The 19,349-nt window shown below is 31.2% G+C and overlaps 1 protein-coding gene across 4 annotated transcripts in view; it reads right to left on the bottom strand.

Moving 5' to 3' along the window:
- LOC143243882 (protein phosphatase methylesterase 1) overlaps nt 1-19,349 on the bottom strand; it is a 44,173-nt gene that overhangs the window by 5,904 nt on the left and 18,920 nt on the right. For 3 of the 4 annotated variants that reach the window (XM_076487647.1, XM_076487650.1, XM_076487649.1), the window contains 8 exons: nt 17,389-17,479; nt 16,917-16,982; nt 13,567-13,756; nt 13,132-13,192; nt 8,230-8,295; nt 5,048-5,092; nt 3,050-3,114; nt 1,381-1,448 (listed from right to left, as the gene is read on the bottom strand). In XM_076487647.1, coding sequence (XP_076343762.1) covers nt 1,381-1,448; nt 3,050-3,114; nt 5,048-5,092; nt 8,230-8,295; nt 13,132-13,192; nt 13,567-13,756; nt 16,917-16,982; nt 17,389-17,479 — 652 coding nt within the window. Of the gene's footprint in view, nt 1-1,292; nt 1,449-3,049; nt 3,115-5,047; nt 5,093-8,229; nt 8,296-13,131; nt 13,193-13,566; nt 13,757-16,916; nt 16,983-17,388; nt 17,480-19,349 lie in introns of all 4 variants that reach the window. The other variant, XR_013024795.1, reaches the window with a different exon arrangement.

Genomic DNA, 19,349 nt, shown 5'->3' with positions numbered 1-19,349 from the left:
TAAATCAGAAGGATTCATTTACATACATTTCTTTTTCATGATTTTCCCTATCATTCAAGCAGTTACTTTGGTGAATAACACATTAAGTAAACACAGTTTAACAAAGAGTGATCCTGTCAGTGAAAAATGACTTGATACGTAAACCAACTTAACTAAGTCTATTTTTTCTTGTTCCAAGAAAAATGTTTCTCTTCATATCATACTTCAACATCATAATTCAAATGACAAATAAAATAATACAGTGAAACTTATCATGCTTTCAAAAGATAACAACTGGAACTTTAGCATTCAAAAAAACCCTTTTTCTTACAACAAAACTCACCCAGCTAAGCCTGCATCTTTTTGTTCTGAATGATACAAATTATTACTGAGCTGAAAGCCATACTGGTTTTAGTAATTATACAACAAGATCATTAATGAATAATGTTTAAAAACTAAGATATAAGCAATTAATTCACACAGTGGTGAAAGAATGATTAGCAAAAACTAATAAAATAACACTTGTATTGTAATTATAGGGTTCAGATTTGACTATTTAGTTCAAGATTATTTAAATTGGGGTTATCTAGGCCACATTATGCTGAAAAAATAATGAGAAACACTAATGTCATTGCTTGTTAGGACTCGAAGTTGATCACAATCAAAACTTGTATATTTTTAAATAAATAAAAATGTCTTATTGACAACTTAAATTTTCTAGTTTTTGTTTTTCTTCCTAATTTGTCAAAGAATGAACCCATGCTTATTTTTGTCAAGATGCTTAATTATCTGGAAATATTTCTTTCCTCAAAAAATTGGTGTCCCCCCAGCTAACAAAGAATTAGAATCCTAGAATATAACAAAGCATCATCACAACACATCATAATGCATTACCCGCACTGAGTTATATTATATCCCTTCTGACACAGGTTCCTTCCTCATAAACAAATGGAATTAATACTAGTATTTACACCTTATGACCTCAGCAGTTTAGTTAGTTAAAATGAAACAGCACTGAACCCAGGTTTTGATTTTATCTTTTTTACAAACTCCAATCAAAGTGTGTTAACACACACCAGCCTGTACCCTAGATAACCTAAATAATAAACCTGTTAACAAACAAACAAACAAACAAACCAGCCTATATCCTAGAATACCTTAACACTGAAACTGTGTTAACACACTGTGTACACCCTACACAGCCTAAATACTAAAACTGTGTTAACACACACCAATCTATACCCTAGATAACCTAAATACTAAACTCTACATGTTTATTGTATCATAAGACAATTAAAGTTGATACACACTACCTGTAAATCCTGATGTATTGAAAGACTACAAACTTGCTCTCTACTCAAGTTTTTCAAGCTAAAACCAAACACATCAGTCACTACTTACCAGCTGAAATCTGATGTAGGACTAGTAAATCTGTGTCGTACCATGAACGTAGCAATGGCTTCTGCTACCTACAAACCAAAAACACTTTACTCATCACATTTAAGATGAAATGTACAGTTCTACTCCATAATTAACCTAGTCAGCAAAGTATACTGTTTAACTGTGGAAATGTTACTCCACTTTCAACCTAGTACTGAAAGTACACTGTTTTACTGTTTAAGTGTTACTGAACATTAAATATAGAACTGTAAGTATACTGTTTTATACTTCAAGTGTCAATGAACATTAAATATAGAACTGTAAGTATACTGTTTTATTGTTAAAGTGTTACTGAACATTATATATATAAAAACAGCTGGTATAGGTAGAGAGAATTCTATGTAGAGGAGCGAACAACGTTTTGACCTTCTTTGGTCATCATCAGATTGACGAAAAAGGTTGAAACGTTGTTTGCTCCTCTACATAGAATTTTCTCTACCCATACCAGCTCTTTCTACATATATATTTTTCTCTACAAGTGGGTTTTCTCGTCATCATGGATTGTTACTGAACATCAAATGTAGAACTGCAAGTATACTGTTTTATTGTTGAAGTGTTACTCCACATTAAATATAGAACTGTAGGTATACTGTTTTATGGTTGAAGTGTTACTCCACATTAAATATAGAACTGTAGGTATACTGTTTTACTGTCGAAGTATTACTCCACATTATATATAGTACTGTAAGTATACTGTTTTATTGTTGAAGTATTACTCCACATTATATATAGTACTGTAAGTATACTGTTTTATTGTTGAAGTATTACTCCACATTATATATAGTACTGTAAGTATACTGTTTTATGGTTGAAGTGTTACTCCACATTAAATATAGAACTGTAGGTATACTGTTTTACTGTCGAAGTATTACTCCACATTATATATAGTACTGTAAGTATACTGTTTTACTGTCGAAGTATTACTCCACATTATATATAGTACTGTAAGTATACTGTTTTATTGTTGAAGTATTACTCCACATTATATATAGTACTGTAAGTATACTGTTTTATTGTTGAAGTATTACTCCACACTGTAAGTATATATTGTAGTATTACTCCACATTATACATAGTACTGTAAGTATACTGTTTTATTGTTGAAGTATTACTCCACATTATATATAGTACTGTAAGTATACTGTTTTACTGTCGAAGTATTACTCCACATTATATATAGTACTGTAAGTATACTGTTTTATTGTTGAAGTATTACTCCACATTATATATAGTACTGTAAGTATACTGTTTTATTGTTGAAGTATTACTCCACATTATATATAGTACTGTAAGTATACTGTTTTATTAGTGAAGTGTTACTCCACATTATATATAGTACTGTAAGTATACTGTTTTATTAGTGAAGTGTTACTCCACATTATATATAGTACTGTAAGTATACTGTTTTATTGGTGAAGTGTTACTCCACATAAAACTAAGTACTGTAAATTTACTGCTTCATGTACAGTTATGAAAAGGTGGTAAGTCAATTAAACAAGACAGATCTATCTGACCAAAATACATTCTAAGATTTCTATTTCACCACTCACCAAAACAGTTTTAGTGTCATAAATCATTATTCTTAAATGAAATTATTTATATATACAAGATGTTTTAAAATCAACTTATACCTTATCTGGTACATCTTCATGGACTGCATGCCCACACTGTGGTAAAACTTGCATTTGGAATTTTCCTGTTAATAAAGTAATTAAATGATTATTGGAAATAATGTATAGATAATTCAGTCACCAATAAGCACAAATAAATCATTCTTAAAGTGCTGATATCTATAGACGTTTGGCAAACTCAGATTTCCTTACAGGTTATTATTTTATGTTGTTTCTTCTCATCAAATCACAACAATTTTTACATTTTATAACTAATACAATCTTAAAAATATTGACTTGTCAAACTCCTTATTCCTTTTTCAATAGTATATATGTATTCAGTGTATATACTTGGATGTTGTCTGTAAAACATAACTATATATCTAAACAAATACAGTTCATTTTCACAGCACTTTTAACATTAAAACAATAATATCTTAAAGAACTAGTTACATTATATAGATTTATCTCAGGAATATCATTAATAATGAAACAATTCACATATTAAATAAGCCATGTAAATTAACTACAATTCTCTTTAAATTCCTTTAAATAAACCCATATAATGTATATATGTTATTAACAGCAAACCATGATACTGTACCAAACACAGTTGACACAGGAAACAACAAACCATAACACTGTATCAAACACAGCTGATAATGCAAGCAAACCACAATCTTGTATCAAACACAGTTGATACTGCAAGCAACAAACCACAATGTTGTATCAAACACAGCTGACTCTGTAAACACCAAACCATGATACTGTATCAAACACAGCTGATACTGTAAATCACAAGACAGGATATTGTATCAAACACAGCTCATATGGCAAACAACCAACCATGATACGGTATCAAACATAGCTGACTCTGTAAACAACAAACAAAGATACTGTATCAAACACAGCTGATACTGTAAACTACAAGTCAGGATATTGCATCAAACACAGCTGATAGTGTAAAAAATAAACCAGGATACTGTATCAAACACATCTGATAGTGTAAACAACAAACAAGGATACTGCATGAAACACAGCTGATAGTGTAAACAACAAAACAGGATACTATATCAAAAACAGCTAACAGTGTAAACAACAAACCAGGACACTGTATCAAACACATCTGATAGTGTAAACAACAAACAAGGATACTGCATGAAACACAGATGATAGTGTAAACAACAAACTATGATACTGTATCAAAAACAGCTGATAGTGTAAACAGCAAACTATGATACTGTAAACAACAAACCATGACACTGTATCAAACACAGCTGATACAGTAAACCACAAACCAAAATACTGTATCAAACACAGCTGATACAGTAAACCACAAACAAGGATACTGCATGAAACACAGATGATAGTGTAAACAACAATCCATTATACTGTATCAAATACAGCTGGGAGTGTAAACAGCAAACTATGATACTGTAAACAACAAACCATGACACTGTATCAAACACAGCTGATACAGTAAACCACAAGTCAGGATATTGTATCAAACACAGCTGATACAGTAAACCACAAGTCAGGATATTGTATCAAACACAGCTGATACAGTAAACCACAAACCAAAATACTGTATCAAACACAGCTGATACAGTAAACCACAAACCAGAATGCTGTATGAAACACAGCTGATAGTGTAAATAAGAAACCATGATACTGTATGAAACACAGCTGATAGTATAAACAAACCATAATACTGTATCAAACACAGCTGATAGTGTAAACAACAAACTATGATACTGTATCAAACACAGCTGATAGTATAAACAACAAACTATGATACTGTATCAAACACAGCTGATAGTGTAAATAAGAAACCATGATACTGTATGAAACACAGCTGATAGTATAAACAAACCATAATACTGTATCAAGCACAGCTGACAGCATAAACAACAAACCATGATACTGTATCAAACATAGATGATACTGTAAACTATAAGACCAGATATTTGACTTTTATTTTGCTATTTTTCATCTACTTAAGAAGATAAAAGAACTTGCCTTGCATTTGTCCAATTGTTAGATCCTTATCAAGTCTATCAATACCTGTAAAGTAACAAAAAAAAACATTCCTCAAAAGCGACACACATTAATCACAAAATATATAATATTTTGTAGATCTTTATTTCTTTCACATAAACAGAAGCCAGCTTTTCACTTTCATCTCACAAAGAAGTTTTCTACAACTACAATAACTTTCATCTTAAATGTTTATTTTCAGTTAACCTTTGATGATACTAAAGTGAAATTAAAAATACAAACAAATTAAGTTGATTTGACAATATTCTACACAAAATGAATCTCATCTATCATGTTAAAATATAAGCTATGCTTTACACTATCAGTGTCCATGTGGAGAAAGACAACCTGTGAGTATTTTCTACAAGTTAAAGCTACTCCAGGGCAAACTAAATAATCTAGTTATGATTATCTACTGTTACAAATAATGAGGGCAAAACAATAAATCTGTTACAATTAACCTGGGGCAAAAAAAAACGTTTTTAAAGTTACACAATAATAAACCATATGCAAAGTAAATTATCTGTCAGGGTTAAGTATAAAGTTAATTTGAAGACTAGGTAAACAGTAATGTAAAAATTAAACTGTTTAATTTATTCAAATAGTTAAAAATTATCCTTCTTGGTATATTTACTAAAGAGTAAACTTTTAAAAAAGCTGAAACAAAAATAATAGAACTAAGATTGAAAAATTTTCTGATTTATCTTACTTAACGTCAGTTGACTGCTCTATTACGTAGAACTTATGTGAATATTGTAGTTGTTCAGCCAATATGATCCTGAATATAGTTTATTTTTAATTTTGTTTCAGTTACCACTACACTTTGATTTGAAATAATTTCCTTGATTTCACTTATTAACGTTCCTACTACTTTTAGTTCAAAACACTTCTGTTTTTTTTTCTTTCTTCTATTTTACATTTTTATGAAAGCTCATATGAACTCTTGTTTAATTTGTCATCTAGTTTACATTTATAAAAGCCAAAGATATATTTTAAGTATTAGTGTACATTAAATTATAAAATATTTTTAAAAGTTTTATCATTTATGGGGTCCTTTCTATACATTTATCAGTAACTGCATCATGTAGCTATTCTTGTAACTTCTGTATCCATGTTAGTCTGAACTAACTGATATTTCAATATTTGTAATTAGATATCTGTAAACTTTATAAAACCATGCAATTGCACACTGTAGTTACATATTAAATCTTTTGTACACCATTCAAAAAGAGTTTTATCATGTGGTTGTTTATAGAATCATCTGTACATTTCAAAAAGCTATGTAGCTGCTTACGTGATTCTTTGTAAACATTTGAAACAAAAACACCAGGTGATTTGTGTTGCAGAACTGTACGGTGTTGGAGTTATTTTCACTCACTACAAGCAACCAACATTTATTTCAAGAATACGTTAACATACAACAATACATTCCCTATAACAGTATGTTGGGGAGAGTTTAAAAACAAAACTTTCTTCATCTGAACAAAGAGGTATACACTGGTTGAAAAATATGTTAACACACAACAACACATTTCCTATAACAGTTTGTTTGAGAGAGTTTAAACACAAAACCTTGTTAGCTTGAACAAATTACAAACTGGTTGAAGAATAAGTTAACATATAACAACTCTTTCCCTTTAGCAATAATAGCTAGCTGTTGAACCAATACTGTAATCAATTACACTGAAAAACTTAGATCAATGGGGTTAGCTTTATTATTGATTTGTTTTAGTTATTTCTAGATTATTGCTAAACACAAACTTATTGTTAAGAAAAATATATAATATGGAATACAAACCTACTTGTCAATAACACTACCCAATACAGTTTTTACACACAAACTCTCTTCTCAATAACACTACCGACTACATTAATGTACAGAAACTTGCTTGTCAATAACACTACCGACTACATTAATGTACAGAAACTTGCTTGTCAATAACACTACCAACTACATTAATGTACAGAAACTTGCTTGTCAATAACACTATCAACTACATTAATGTACACAAGCCCACTTCTCAATAACACTAATACAATATTGTACACAAAACAACTGGTCAATAACACAAATACATTACTGAATACAAACCCACTTGTCAATAACACTACCAAGTACATTAATGTACTCAAACCCACTTGTCAATAACACTACCAAGTACATTAATGTACTCAAATCCAGTTGTCAATTACACTACCTTATATGAGGTCTGTTCAAAAAATTCGCGGACTGTTTGAATTGCGCGGCTCCAGTTGGTTCCAGAGGAATCCGCTTGGAGACGCTAGGTTCGCACAGATCAGCTGATTACGACGCCATTTCCCGATTGCAGTTATCTTCATTTGTGTATTAGCTACGCGGTTTTAAGTGAAGTGCGATTTCTTCGTTTGACGGATTTCAGAATGAATGACCTGAAGGAGCAACGACTTGCTGTGAAATTTTGTGTTAAACTTGGAAACTCTGCGACTGAAACTTTTGCTATGCTTAACACGGCTTACGGTGATGTTGCTATGAAGCGTACGGCATGTTTCAAGTGGCATGAACGTTTTAAGGATGGCCGACAGTCCATTGAAGATGATGAGCGTCCTGGACGTCCTTCCACGCCAACTGACGACCCACACGTCGACAAAATCAACACCCTGGTGCGGGCAAATCGACGTCTGACCGTCAGGGAGCTTGCTGAAGAGTGTGGGATATCAGTTGGATCTTGTTACGAGATTTTGACCGAAAAGTTGAAGATGCACCGCATTGCTGCGAAATTCAGTCCTCAGAACTTGTGATTTTTGGCCAAACACGCGATCACTGTTCTTCCCCACCCCCCCTACTCACCTGACCTTGCGATTTTTTCTTGTTCCCCAAACTCAAAAGACCCTTGAAAGGAAAAAGATTTGAGACGATTCCCGAGATTAAGGCAAATGCGACAAAGGAGCTGGAGGACATTACAAAAGAAGCGAACCAGAACTGTTTCAACAAGTGGAAACACCGTTGGGATAAGTGTGTGCATTGGGGAGGAGAGTACTTTGAAGGGGTCCCAGACCTGTAACTTCTGAATAAAGTACATTTTGTTTTATGACGTCAGTCCGCATATTTTTTGAACAGCCCTCGTACGTTATTGTACACTAGCACATTTATCAATAACACTAGAACATTATTAAATATGCGATACCTGCTAGTAATAACATCTTTGGTGGGCTGCAAGATAAAAACATGCTGGAAAGCCCTTTAAACCAGCCTGGAAAAAAAATATTTTATTTTACTTTAATAGATGAAACAAAATAAGTACCTTTGTAAAACAGTGTGCATCTACATTGCTTTATTTTGTAACACAAGACAAAATTATTCAAGATGAATCATAACTGGAGATCAGATGTACAAAGGTGTATAACTTGATATTATATCTGTTCCAACATAATATACAAAAAAAATTCAAACTTTCACTATATTTACAATTAAGACTTAACTACATCAGGACAGGCAAAGTTTATAACACAAGTTTATATTAGGAAATCAAAGTCTCTAATAAAATACAACATTGAGAAGTTTAGATCTAAAATACAGTACAACATAGGAAAGCTTAAGTATATAATACAGCACAACACTGGAAAGTTTAGGTCTATAATACAATACAACATTAAGACATTTAAGTATATAATACAGTACATTGAGAAGTTTAGGCATATAATACAGTTCAACACTGCAAAGTTGAGGTCTATTATACAATACAACATTGAGAAGTTTAAGTACAAACTACAATACAACATTGGGAAGACCAGGTCTCTAATACCATACAACATTAAGAGGTTAAGGTCTATTATACTGTATAACATTGAGAAGTTTAGGTATTTAAGACAGTACAACATTGGGAAATTTAACTCTATAATACAGTACAACATTAAGAAGTTTAGGTTTATAATACTGAACAATATAAGAAAGTTCCCGTGAATATACAGTTCAACATTGAGAAACTTACATCTATAATACAGTACAATATTGAAAAGTTCAGGGCTATAACACAGTACAACATTGAGAAGGTTATGTCTATAAAGCATTAAAACATTGAGACATTTAGGTATGTCATACAGTACAACATTCCAAAGATTAGGTCTATATTACAGTACAACATTGGGAAGTTTAGGTAAATAACAGAATAAAAAATTAACAAGTTAATGTCTATAATACAGTACAACATTGGGAAGTTTAGGTCTATAAAAATGTTCAAAACTGGGAAGATTAGGTGTATAATACAGTACAAAATTATGAAGTTTAGGTATTATATACCTAATCTTCCCAGTTTTGTACATTTTTATAGACCTAAACTTCCCAATGTTGTACTTTAATATAGGCCTGAACTTCTCAATATTGTACTGTATTATAGATGTTTACTTCCCAATGTTGTGTTGTGTTATAGAACTATATTTTCCAATTTTGTACTGTATTATTTTCCTAAACTTCCCAATGTTGTACTGTATTATAGACATAAAATATCCAATATTGTAGTATATTATACAACTAAACTTCCCAATGTTGTTCTGGATTATATACTTAAACTTCCTAATGTTGTATTCTGTTATAGATGTATACTTCCCAATGTTGAACTGTATTATAGACCTGAATTTTCCAATATTATAGTGTATTATGTAACTCAATTTCCCAATGTTGTACTCTATTATAGACCTAAAATTCTCAATATTGTATGGTATTAGAGTTCTGCACTTTTCAATGTTGTACTGTATTATAGACGTAAACTTCCCAATGATGAACTGTATTATATACCTAAACTTACAAATGTTGTACTGTATTATATACCTAAACTTGTCAATGTTGTAGAGTATTATAAACCTAAACTTCTCAATGTTGTAATGCCTTTTATGGAAACTTCCCAATGTTGTTCTGTATTACATACCTAAACTTCATAATTTTGTACTGTATGTAATACAGAACGACATTGGGAAGTTTACATATAATACATTACAACATTGAGAAGTTTAGGTATGTAATACAGTACAACATGTGAAAGTTTTGGTCTATAATACAATTCATCATTGGGAAGTTTACGTCTATAATACAGTACAACATTGAAAAGTGCAGGTCTCTAATACCATACAATATTGAGAATTTTAGGTCTATAATAGAGTACAACATTGGGAAATTGAGTTACATAATACACTATAATATTGGAAAATTCAGGTCTATAATACAGTTCAATATTGGGAAGTATACATCTATAACAGAATACAACATTGGGAAGTTTAAGTATATAATCCAGAACAACATTGGGAAGTTTAGTTGTATAATACACTACAATATTGGATATTTTATGTCTATAATACAGTACAACATTGGGAAGTTTAGGAAAATAATACAGTACAAAATTGGAAAATATAGTTCTATAATACAACACAACATCGGGAAGTATACATCTATAATAGAATACAACATTGGGAAGTTTAAGTATATAATCCAGAACAACATTGAAAAGTTTAGGTATATAATACAGTACAACATTTGGAAGTTTAGGAAAATAATACAGTACAAAATTGGGAAATATAGTTCTTTAATACAGTACAACATTGGGAACTTTAAGTATATAATACAGTACAACATTGGGAAGTTCACGTCTATAATACAGTACAACTCTGGGAAGATTAGGTATACAACACAATACAACAATGGAAAGTTTACGTATATCATACAGTTCAACATTCGGAAGTTTAAGTCTATAATACAGTACAACATTGAGAAGTTTAGGTATATAATACAATACAACAATGGAAAGTTTACGTATATCATACAGTTCAACATTCGGAAGTTTAAGTCTATAATACAGTACAACATTGAGAAGTTTAGGAATATAATACACTACAACATTGGAAGGTTTAGGTATATAATACAGTTGAACATTGAAAGGTTTTGGTATATAATACAGTACAACATTGGAAAGTTCAGGTACATAATACAGTACAACATTGGGAAATTTAGCTCTGTAACACATTACTAGAATGGGAATTTCAGGTCTCTAATACGGTATAGCAATGGGAAGCCTTGGTCTATGATAAAGCATTGCAAAGAGGTGGTTCTAGGTTTGGCATTTATTAGCAACAATGCAACTAGGTTATCTGAGCCAAAGAACCAGTAAAATGAACCTACGTAAAAATTCGGAATTAATTTTGTTCTTCTTTAAACCAAAACAATTCACTGAAAATTGTAAAAAAGTGAAAGTTATAAAAGGTAACAGGGAAGAAAAAAATCAATAACCTAGCAACAAATACACGAGTCAACAGTAAACAAGATAAAGTTTGTAAATAATGGCATTGTCGTTGTTGTTTTCTAAAGGTAAAACCTAAATAGAAGTAAAATAGCCCAATAACACGTAAAAGGGTAAAAACACTGTCATGATGGAGAGTGTGATTGTCACCACTGACCCTGTATGAAGTGAATGGTTCATTCTGAGTCTAAACATGACTAAAATGGTGCTACCACTCATGATCATAACAACAGTAAAATGTCGGCTATTGTGACTTGAGTGTCACAAAGGTCCAACATTGATGCATCAACACCAAATAAAAGAAGACAATGAGTTTAAAATCAATCTGTAAATAATGCATAGAATTGTAAAGACAACTTCATCCTTATGATCCTTGCACAAACTGGAAGGCCAAAGAGCAAGAGTAAGTTTTATCTGGTAGAGCATGTTGAAAAATTCTGCACCCCAAGCTGACTGCCAATTGGCACGAGGTGAAGCCTTAAACACAGAACCATTGTTCATATGTGGAACAGGCCTGGTAACAATGATACCAAAAGAGACAAACTTAGCTGTGATATCAGCAAGCTCATTCCCTGAAATACTAGCATGTAACCACAAACTCTGGATACTCATAGATGACTGGAGAGACCAGCAATAATCTCCAACTCAAAAAAGCTATTAAGATTACTCTCTTCTATCACTCCTGTAGATTAGTTCAGAGTTGCATGGGGAGTAACCACAATGGGTATATGAACTGCAGGAGGAGTGTAGTATGTCTCTACCAGAATGTCTCCAGATCAAAATTTCTTCACAGAAGTTGGAAACCAAGTGAGCCACTCCAAACCTTTCTAAATAAAGAGGGTGACATTTGGCTAAGGAATTTAACAGATAATGAATATAAAATCAAAAATGAGACGTATGGTCGATGGTAGCCTGGAACCACGAAGTCTTCCATGAGTGGTCATTTACTAATGATTGGTTGTTTCAATGGGATGCATGTGGATGAAATGGTTTGAGAATTCATAATACGAAAATGAAAAACAATCTGATGCCCATTCACTCCACCCACCAGGGAGCCATATGAGGAAACATGCTACAGAGCTAAAAGCAAAGGGCTCCATAGCAACACCAGGGTTTTGTGAACACTACACTCAAACACCACCAACAGACAAAGTCCACAACAACCAATGAGAACATCTAATACTGGCAGGTAGGTGACCCTAGCCTCAGAGGACAAGTTAACAAATTGAGGCCAAAGTAATGTGTTGGGGTTAAACCCCTCAACCACCAAGATCCTCTCTTCTCTTTCACAGGTCATCATACACAACAAACACATAGGCAAACATTCATAAACTGAAAATATTAAACCTTCCTGGGAAGTCCCCACACCACATACAGGTATCCACACCAAGAGGACTGCAATGGGAAGCCTAGGTCTATAACACAGTACACCATTGGGAAGTCCAGGTATATACTAAAACACAGTAAATGAAAGTCCTTGTTTATAATCCAAACAAAACTTGGAATCCCATATCTATTATATAATAAGAACAACAGTGGGAATATAAAATTTATACTACATAAGTACAACAATGGGAATCTCATATCTATAGTACAATAAGAACAATAGTGAGAATATAAAATTTATAATACACAAGTACAATAATTGGAATATAAAATATATAATACAGTAAGTACAATAACTGGTAGTTACATCTGTGGTAGTTACATCACAAAGGCCATCTCTTTATCAGTGTCTAAACTTTCTAAACTTCTTTCAAAAGTAACATGTAATCACAAAGTCAATAAAAACAAATTTCCTACCTGCCCAATATTTTTCAGTTTTTGACAAATCTATTCTCCAAGTGTAATGAGTTGATTCAGACTGCCAATATAAAAATAATACTTGTAACTAAAATACTTACTGTAACATACCACAAGAGAAAGTATTCATACATGTATTGTGACTACAACATACTTAGTGTAACCTACCACAGGAGAAAGTATTCATACAAGTATTGTAACTATAACATACTTAGTGTAACGTACCACTGTTAAAAATCAACATACATACTGAACCTCTAAAAAGCAGAACAAGTAATTGTTGAAATGCTAAAAACTTTAGAAAATATGTTTTAGATATATTTATAATATGTTTACATATTTATAATTATTCTTTTGTAATATGATATTATCTACTTTCATATTGCATGAACCAACTTTTAGTTTCACTGATTTATGTTAGAGTATGAAACATACTGTCTGGTGGGGGGTTTTAAACACCTCGTCTGGCGAGTGAGAAGTGGTAACACTATCATTGTTATCCTGTTGGAATTGTATTCCATCTTCTTTTTCTTCAAGGATAGTTTGTGTCTGTAGAATATTTGAACAATGTTCAGGAATTTCTCCATCCTTCAGAATGCTGGTGGCTGGTGCTCCAGCTAATACACTATAAAATGTGTTAACCACATCACTTGGGAAACAGCTCATAAATCACATTACTAATATAACAATCTCAAATAGAATTCATAATAATAAATGAATATGATTTACTGTGTACTTAACTGTTATTCTTTTCTTTAACAGCAATAACATAATATTAACAATTCAAAATAAAGTGATGTGAGAAAGTCTTTGTTTCATATCAGTTGATTCTTAAAATAGTACGTAATACATTGTTTGCTTTATACGCAACAAGTATTTCACAGTATTTTATCAGGAATAGTAAAAACCTTTGTTGGTTGTCCAAACATGTACATCCTTTGCCTTCTCTCTACACACTCTATAGGTAAGAACAGAAGGTACTGCTAAGTTTAAAGTATTACACTAAATAAGAGCATCAAGAATCACATAAACAACGAATGATGAATCCAATAACACTTCAAGTTCTCTTCTGCAAGATTGAAATTGATTAATTTATGAGACTTAATATTTCCATTTTTATTAGTTATATTTTTGTTGCTAGCAATGTCATGTGTGGGACACACATAAACTCAATATCATTTAATAAACATCTTTACCAGTCTCCCCTAAAACTGAAATTCTATTAAGCAAGATTATGGTAAATTAAATTATGATGCCTCAGGCCAATAAAACACATCAATAGGAATGTTTTGACCCCCTTAGTACAAAACAGCAATTAGATATCAAATCATTCAAGATATGACAGATCTTAAAAAAAAGTAAATTTAGAGCCGTTCTATTAGCTGCTACTTAGTGACTAAAAATAGGAAGTGTTTAATTGTATCATGTGTTACATATAAACTATGAAACAAGCTTTGAAATTAATATTAATTTCCTTTTCTATCCTTAAAAAGATGCTTTCAGACAATTAACAATTAATGAATGTGTGGAAAATGTACAAAATTATTGATTAATTTTGGAAAAGCTTGAAATTACTATCTTGAGATGTTAAACACACTCGCTTCAAACATATAATACACAGTTTAAAAATATTAGCATTGGTTAAGATCTTTATTAACCCAAGAATAAGTTCTTTTAATCATCAACAATTGTTAACTGACAAATCTTCTCATTCTAGGACATACAGTAAAACCTGTATAAGGCAGAAATGCATGAGACAGAGTAAAATTTCTGACTAAAGCAGGTTTTCCGGCTTAGATAGTGAACATGCATTTCCTTAACTATATATAATTTTTGAGTGGAATGTTATACATGCTTGACTTAAGAGAAGTGAGACTTTTGTGAATAAAGTTATTATACTGTTTATGTTGTGTTAAGTAGAATAAGAACAAAAATAGATATTCAAAACATACACAAGTACACAAAATCTTAATCAAATTTATTTGAACAATGTGTCCAATTTCAATTGTTTTTGTTTTTTTTTAATGGGCTTTCTCGTGCAGTTAAAAGAGAATGCCAATTCCACAGCCTTTTCATGAAGTTCATTTTCCCCCTTCATTTTTGCATACAATTTGATAGCATTAATATAAATTAACACTTGCAATGAAGTAGGAATTTCTATTTCCTCACTATATTTTCCATTCTGTTCATCTTCTAAATCTCTCACACCATTACCATCTTGTGATTTTATTATAGATTTTAAATCAATTTCATAAGTTTCTGTTAAAACATTCTTGTCAGTGTTCACAAAACTTTCCATGTTCACAGAATCGTCTGCATCAATCTTCTCAATCAGAACTTGAATTTAACTAGAATCATCATAACAAACAACTTCTCCACAATCTCTGCCATTATCAAGAATAAATCCACAGTTTTGAAAGCACTTTGTTACACATTCATCTTTTATGCATTTGACTGAATGCAACTGCATCTAACATGTCAATTTTCATGGTCATTTCAGATGCTCTCTTACAGTCGTTCATGCTTGCAATAATATATTGAAGCATCAGTTTTTTATATCTCAATTTTATACACTGTATAATTCCATTATCTAGCAGTTGTACAACTGATGTTGTACATGGAAGCAGAAAGACTAAATGAACATTTGAAAGTTTAATTTTTGGGTGACAAGTTCCATTATCTAAGAAAAGTAGAATATTCCTGTTTTATTCTTTAATTTGTTCAAAATTTGCTCGAATATAACACTTGTCATCCAGGCTTTATTATTTGCTTTCCATTCCACAGAAAGTTGATTCTTCGTTAAATTTTTGAAACAGTGCAAATTTTCACTTTTATCCATTACCAACAGTAAATTTTGTCTACATTTTAAAATCAGGGAAGACAGAAATTTATTTTTTCATGAAAATTATTTAAAGAGTAGAATTTTGCACTTAAAAGACAAATATATTTCTATAAGTAATAAATCTAATTTAACTGCAAAAATAATGACAGCAGAAAAAAGAACAATATATTTAACCAATACTCACTGTAACAAAATGTCTGAGAATTTATTAACATTTAAAGAAATTATGAATTAAACCAGCATTTATTAATATTTAAAGATATTATTATTCAAATAAGAAATTAATATTTAATCAAAAACATTTCTTCCTCCTTACTCAGGTTCTAATCCTACTTGTTGACAGATGAGGAAGGTGAAAGATAGTTTTCCATCATCGGTATTACACAGTTTCCGCCATATAGAGGGCAATTTACAGAAGTCTTAAGAAAATGCTGCAAAATTTTGATATTTCTAGCTTGTACAAGTTTCCTCCTTATGTAGTTTCTGGCTTAGACAGAGTTTACTTTACTAACAACTGTTAACTACCCAATATTCTAGTTCTAGGATATACTAACAACTGTAAATTGAACAATCTTCTGGTTCTAGGATATACTAGCAACTGTTAACTAACCAATCTTTTAGTTCTAGGATATACTAACAACTGTTAACTAACCATTCTTCTGGTTCTAGGATATACTGGCAACTGTTAACTAACCATTCTTCTGGTTCTAGGATATACTAACAACTATTAAGTAACCAATCTTCTGGTAATATGATGTACTAACAACTGCTAACTGAACAATCTGCTAGTTCTAAGATATACTAACAACTGTTAACTAAACAATCTTCTGGTTCTAGGATATACTGACAACTTTTAACTAACCAATTTCTTATTTCTAATATAAACTGACAAATGTTAATTGATCAATCCTACAGTTCTAGAATATACTATCTGTTCACTCACCTTTTTAACTGACCTGGCATAGATATCCTGGCTGATTCCAAATTACGAACTTGGCCACTACGAATGCTATAGAAATAAATTCACACTATCACAACAGCCAAGACCTTCAGTGACATAAACAACACAGTATTTAATCAATATAATAATTACGTTAAACTAGAGTTAAGGGAAATCTCTTGCAAGAATGTTATTTTAAACAAAAACCAACACAGAAATGTGAGACTACAAATAAAAAAATTACTTTGAATTGAATGTTAAATGCTATTAAGTTAATAACACAATATAAGAAGGTTATTCTTATGTTCTGATTCCTACTAGGTTTCACATGTTCCTAGTACTATTTGAATATAGGTATGTGAGTTAATAATTTCTGTGGACATTCATTTTCATAAGTTTCCTGTTTTAAAGCTTCCTTGTCACACATTAAGAACGATTCTAATTATTTTCTAAGAATTAGTTATATGTAACCTACCACCATTCAATTGCTTTTTCTAAGGATGAAAACAATGTTGGTCGACCTCTTAAGACACTCTGCATACTCTGTAAAGCATCCATAGCAGTGCCTGAAAATTACAAATACATAATACTTTGTTGGAACTTATATACACACAATAGAAGTGCATTAAAATTATATATATGTTAGAATTAAACTCAGATGCAAGTCATAATATAAATCATACCACTGCCTTAAAATACATGTCACAATTCCCTCAACAATGTTAATAATCACAACAAAGAATATTCAAAGTGTGACTAGTGGTTCTAAAGAAGTTCCATATATAATATTAATCACAACAACAAAGAATATCCAGAAGTGTAACTGGTGGTTCTGAAAAAGTTCCTTATCTAATATTAATCACAACAACAAAGAGTATCCAGAAGTGTGACTGATAGTTCTAAAGAAGTTCCTTATATAATATTAATCACAACAACAACAGAGTATCCAGAAGTGTGACTGATAGTTCTAAAGAAGTTCCTTATATAATATTAATCACAACAACAACAGAGTATCCAGAAGTGTGACTGATAGTTCTAAAGAAGTTCCTTGTATAATATTAATCACAACAACAAAGAGTATCCAGAAGTGTGACTGATAGTTCTAAAGAAGTTCCTTGTATAATATTAATCACAACAACAAAGAGTATCCAGAAGTATGACTGATAGTTCTAAAGAAGTTCCTTATATAATATTAATCACAACAACAAAGAGTATCCAGAAGTGTGACTGATAGTTCTAAAGAAGTTCCTTATATAATATTAATCACAACAACAAAGAGTATCCAGAAGTATGACTGATAGTTCTAAAGAAGTTCCTTATATAATATTAATCACAACAACAACAAAGTATCCAGAAGTATGACTGATAGTTCTAAAGAAGTTCCTTATATAATATTAATCACAACAACAAAGAGTATCCAGAAGTGTGACTGATAGTTCTAAAGAAGTTCCTTATATAATATTAATCACAACAACAAAGAGTATCCAGAAGTGTGACTGATAGTTCTAAAGAAGTTCCTTATATAATATTAATCACAACAACAAAGAGTATCCAGAAGTATGACTGATAGTTCTAAAGAAGTTCCTTATATAATATTAATCACAACAACAGAGTATCCAGAAGTGTGACTGATAGTTCTAAAGAAGTTCCTTATATAATATTAATCACAACAACAAAGAGTATCCAGAAGTGTGACTGATAGTTCTAAAGAAGTTCCTTATATAATATTAATCACAACAACAAAGAGTATCCAGAAGTGTGACTGATAGTTCTAAAGAAGTTCCTTATATAATATTAATCACAACAACAAAGAGTATCCAGAAGTGTGACTGATAGTTCTAAAGAAGTTCCTTATATAATATTAATCACAACAACAAAGAGTATCCAGAAGTGTGACTGATAGTTCTAAAGAAGTTCCTTATATAATATTAATCACAACAACAAAGAGTATCCAGAAGTGTGACTGATAGTTCTAAAGAAGTTCCTTATATAATATTAATCACAACAACAAAGAGTATCCAGAAGTATGACTGATAGTTCTAAAGAAGTTCCTTGTATAATATTAATCACAACAACAACAGAGTATCCAGAAGTGTGACTGATAGTTCTAAAGAAGTTCCTTATATAATATTAATCACAACAACAGAGTATCCAGAAGTATGACTAATAGTTCTAAAGAAGTTCCTTATATAATATTAATCACAACAACAAAGAGTATCCAGAAGTATGACTGATAGTTCTAAAGAAGTTCCTTGTATAATATTAATCACAACAACAACAGAGTATCCAGAAGTGTGACTGATAGTTCTAAAGAAGTTCCTTATATAATATTAATCACAACAACAACAGAGTATCCAGAAGTATGACTGATAGTTCTAAAGAAGTTCCTTATATAATATTAATCACAACAACAAAGAGTATCCAGAAGTATGACTG

The sequence above is a fragment of the Tachypleus tridentatus genome, chromosome 2 (genome assembly GCF_004210375.1).
Source record: "Tachypleus tridentatus isolate NWPU-2018 chromosome 2, ASM421037v1, whole genome shotgun sequence".
NCBI classification, from domain to species: Eukaryota; Metazoa; Arthropoda; class Merostomata; order Xiphosura; family Limulidae; genus Tachypleus; species Tachypleus tridentatus.
This window is presented reverse-complemented; position numbering and strand designations above follow the sequence as displayed.